This window comes from Rutidosis leptorrhynchoides, chromosome 7, assembly GCF_046630445.1.
Source record: "Rutidosis leptorrhynchoides isolate AG116_Rl617_1_P2 chromosome 7, CSIRO_AGI_Rlap_v1, whole genome shotgun sequence".
NCBI lineage: Eukaryota > Viridiplantae > Streptophyta > Magnoliopsida > Asterales > Asteraceae > Rutidosis > Rutidosis leptorrhynchoides.
Genome location: NC_092339.1, coordinates 349,210,656 through 349,213,709, shown reverse-complemented (window position 1 = coordinate 349,213,709; position 3,054 = coordinate 349,210,656). Strand labels below are relative to the sequence as shown.

At 37.4% G+C, this 3,054-nt stretch overlaps 1 protein-coding gene across 1 annotated transcript; it reads right to left on the bottom strand.

The window, feature by feature from the left end:
* Positions 1-241: 241 nt before the first annotated feature.
* Positions 242-1,029, bottom strand: LOC139860410 (uncharacterized mitochondrial protein AtMg00860-like). Its single transcript, XM_071849171.1, has 2 exons — positions 809-1,029; positions 242-692 (listed from the first exon to the last, which is right to left on the bottom strand). Exons 1-2 carry the CDS (start codon positions 1,027-1,029, stop codon positions 242-244), a joined length of 672 nt encoding a protein of 223 aa, XP_071705272.1.
* Positions 1,030-3,054: the final 2,025 nt, after the last annotated feature.

Here is a 3,054-nt window from a genome sequence, read left to right as displayed (position 1 = left end):
CCAGTGTATTATCGAGTTTCATCCAATCCTTTGATAGATTCATCCCTCACATTCTCCTTCTCGAGTGCTTCGAGTTATGCATCTCGAATTCGTGAAGTGAGGTTTGTATAAACTACCACGTTTAGTGCCCGTACTCGTAGTGGTTTTACTTTCTCTTTCCAACTTAAATCATGAGATGTGTAGTTTTGCTCATGAATCTTCGGTTGACGTGATACATAAGCAATGACCTTCTATAGTTGTATCAATACACACCCAAATCCTTGGCATGAAGTATCACAATGAAGTCATCATTCCCTTCTAGCAATGATAAAACAGGTGCGAAAGTTAACTTTTTCTTCAGTAGCAGTCTCTTGCTCATCGTAGCGGTCTCTTGCTCATTGGACCATGTATACTTCTTGCCTCTGTGAGTTAAGGCAGTTAATGCTCGAGCAATTCTTGAGAAATCTTCAATAAATCTTCTATAGTAACCAATGAGTCCTAAAAATTTTCGTACTTGTGTCGATGTCTTGGTAACTTTCCAATTCTCGATAACTTCAATATTCGTTGGGTCTACTTGGATTCCTTGATTACTAACTATGTGATTGAGAAATTGCACTTTCGATAGCCAAAACTCGCACTTGGAGAATTTAGCGTACACTTTCTCTTTCCCTCGTAGCTCCAATAGTAATCTCAGATGCTCGTCGTTTTCTTCTCTATTCTTCGAGTATACCAAGATGTCATTTATAAATACGATGACAAACTTATCCCATTAAGGTTTTGCATTCTTGATTCATGAGATCCTTGAAAACAGCAGGTACGTTTGTTAAACCGAATGGCATCATTGAAAAACTCGTAATAACCATAACGTGTTCTAAACGTTGTCTTCAAAACATCTTCCTCACTCACCCTCCATTGGTGATATTCGGATCTTAAGTCAATCATCAAATAAACAGAAGATCCTTGTAGTCGATTGAACTGATCATCGGTCCTCGGCAACAGGTATCTATTCTTGATTGTCGTTTTGTTCGATTCTCTATAGTTGATACACATACGTAGAGAGCCATTCTTCTTCCTAAGGATTGGAGCTTCTCAGGGTGATGAACTTTGTATGAACCCTCCATCCAACAACTCCTTTAATTTTAATAGTGTTATCCTATAAGGTGATCGAGCAACAGTTGCAGCAGTTGCCGTTCTTGGCACCAATTTCCTCCGATCGATGAGGTGAAAGGCTGGGAAGTTCTTCAGGGAAAACATTCAAAAATTCTCTGACGACTGGTACATTCTTGAAGGCGACATGTTTCTTTCAAATAGCACATTACGTCAACGTTCACGATCCAGATGGAATTCAAGTATTTATGGAATTTGGAGTAGTTATGAGAAGCAACGAATCATAACAAGTGGTATTAAATAGTACGGGATAGTGTCAGTGCAACGTATAGTCATTTAATAAGAACTCTCAGTAGTGCGTGGCAGTGAATAGTGTCAACCAGAGAGGGGTAGTATCGAGTAGTGTTGAAGTGAAAGAAATGTATACAATTAACAAAAAGAATTAAATTTTGACGCACAATTTTAATTATACACAAGTTTGTAAGTTACTATACCCAAAACAGTGCCTATTAAATTCCGTTCTGCTTCCCATTCCTTATGTTATAATGTTAGAACTTCTATATGAGTCACCGTAATATAATCACGGTCATTATAATACCCTAACTCATACTTCCATCTCGGCATTACCCCATAAGTTCAAGTCGGCGAGATCCGCCTATGATTAACAACTTATAAGTATCGAAAAACATACACTTTTATAGACACAAACTGAAAATATGAGGCTTTATGTTATAGATAACTTCATTTTAACACTTCTGACGCGTATTTTAAAACAAACAGGGCTGTACTTATTCTAAAAACATTTTTGAAGTTGACTGAGCACTTTATTAAATAAAATATATATGCTGAAAAAATACATATAATTAATAATAGATTCTTATAAAAATATAGTGTAGTTTCCATTTGATGTTGGTATAATGTAAATATCCCACGACTTAGTGTAAATAAATAACAATAGTAGTAATAATAATACCAACTGAAATCATGTATTAGGAAAATAAGAAAAACGTAATATCCCAAAATATAAAGAAAATATAAACCTCCCTAAGTAGTAAAGTACCTATCTCAAAAATAAAGGACTAACCGTGTCCGCTAGACCTAACGTAATATCAGGTAAAATAAATAATAGACCTATATGATTGATCCCTATTGGTAGGAACTATTTCCTCCGGAAAGCCTCTGCTCTAGGCCGAGTAACCTTGGCATAACTAGCGACTCGAGTGCAATCATCTTATCCTGTAGATCATAATTACGCCTTAAACATTTCTCTGATCAGTCGATGCGGCCTTACAATTCCTCTCTAAGATAGCGACTCTAAATAACAATTTCTTCACAAACTTCTTAAATTCTTTAACCTCATTAGTAGATGAGGTTTTTGTAGCGCTAATGGATGGTGTATCAAGATGGCGATGAATGACACGGGGTGGTGAAGCGTCCAAAACATAATACCGCACAACGTCCTTGTTACCCTGACGCGCACAAGGGCTAGGTACAACCTTACGCTTTTGTGGGTTTTTAGGGAGTGAAGGTATACGGGGAACAAAAGATGTAGTAGGTGGAGTAATAGGTGAAATCGAGTCTTGTGGATTTGGTACAGCAGTATGTGCTTCCTCGGATTCTTCTTTATGCTCGGATTCCTCTCGGTCAAGATAATCACACAAAGGGTTATCCTCTCGTGGAGTAATAGGCTCTTCTTTGGAAGATTCGCTTTCAGAGTCAGAATGACCTCTCCATTCGGAGGAACTCATGGGATGATACGCGGGTGAGTGAATAGGACTTTCATTCTCAGTGTCCAAAATGACGATAGGGTTTAGTTGCGACATTTTATCTAAGGAAACATATTAAAGTTCAAGTATAAGCAAGAACAAGTAGTTAGGAAATTTTCTAGATTCTAAGTTATAGATTAGGCTTCTAATGCATCATATAGGCAGGCACACTAATGCAACCTAATTCCCTATAACTGAGGCT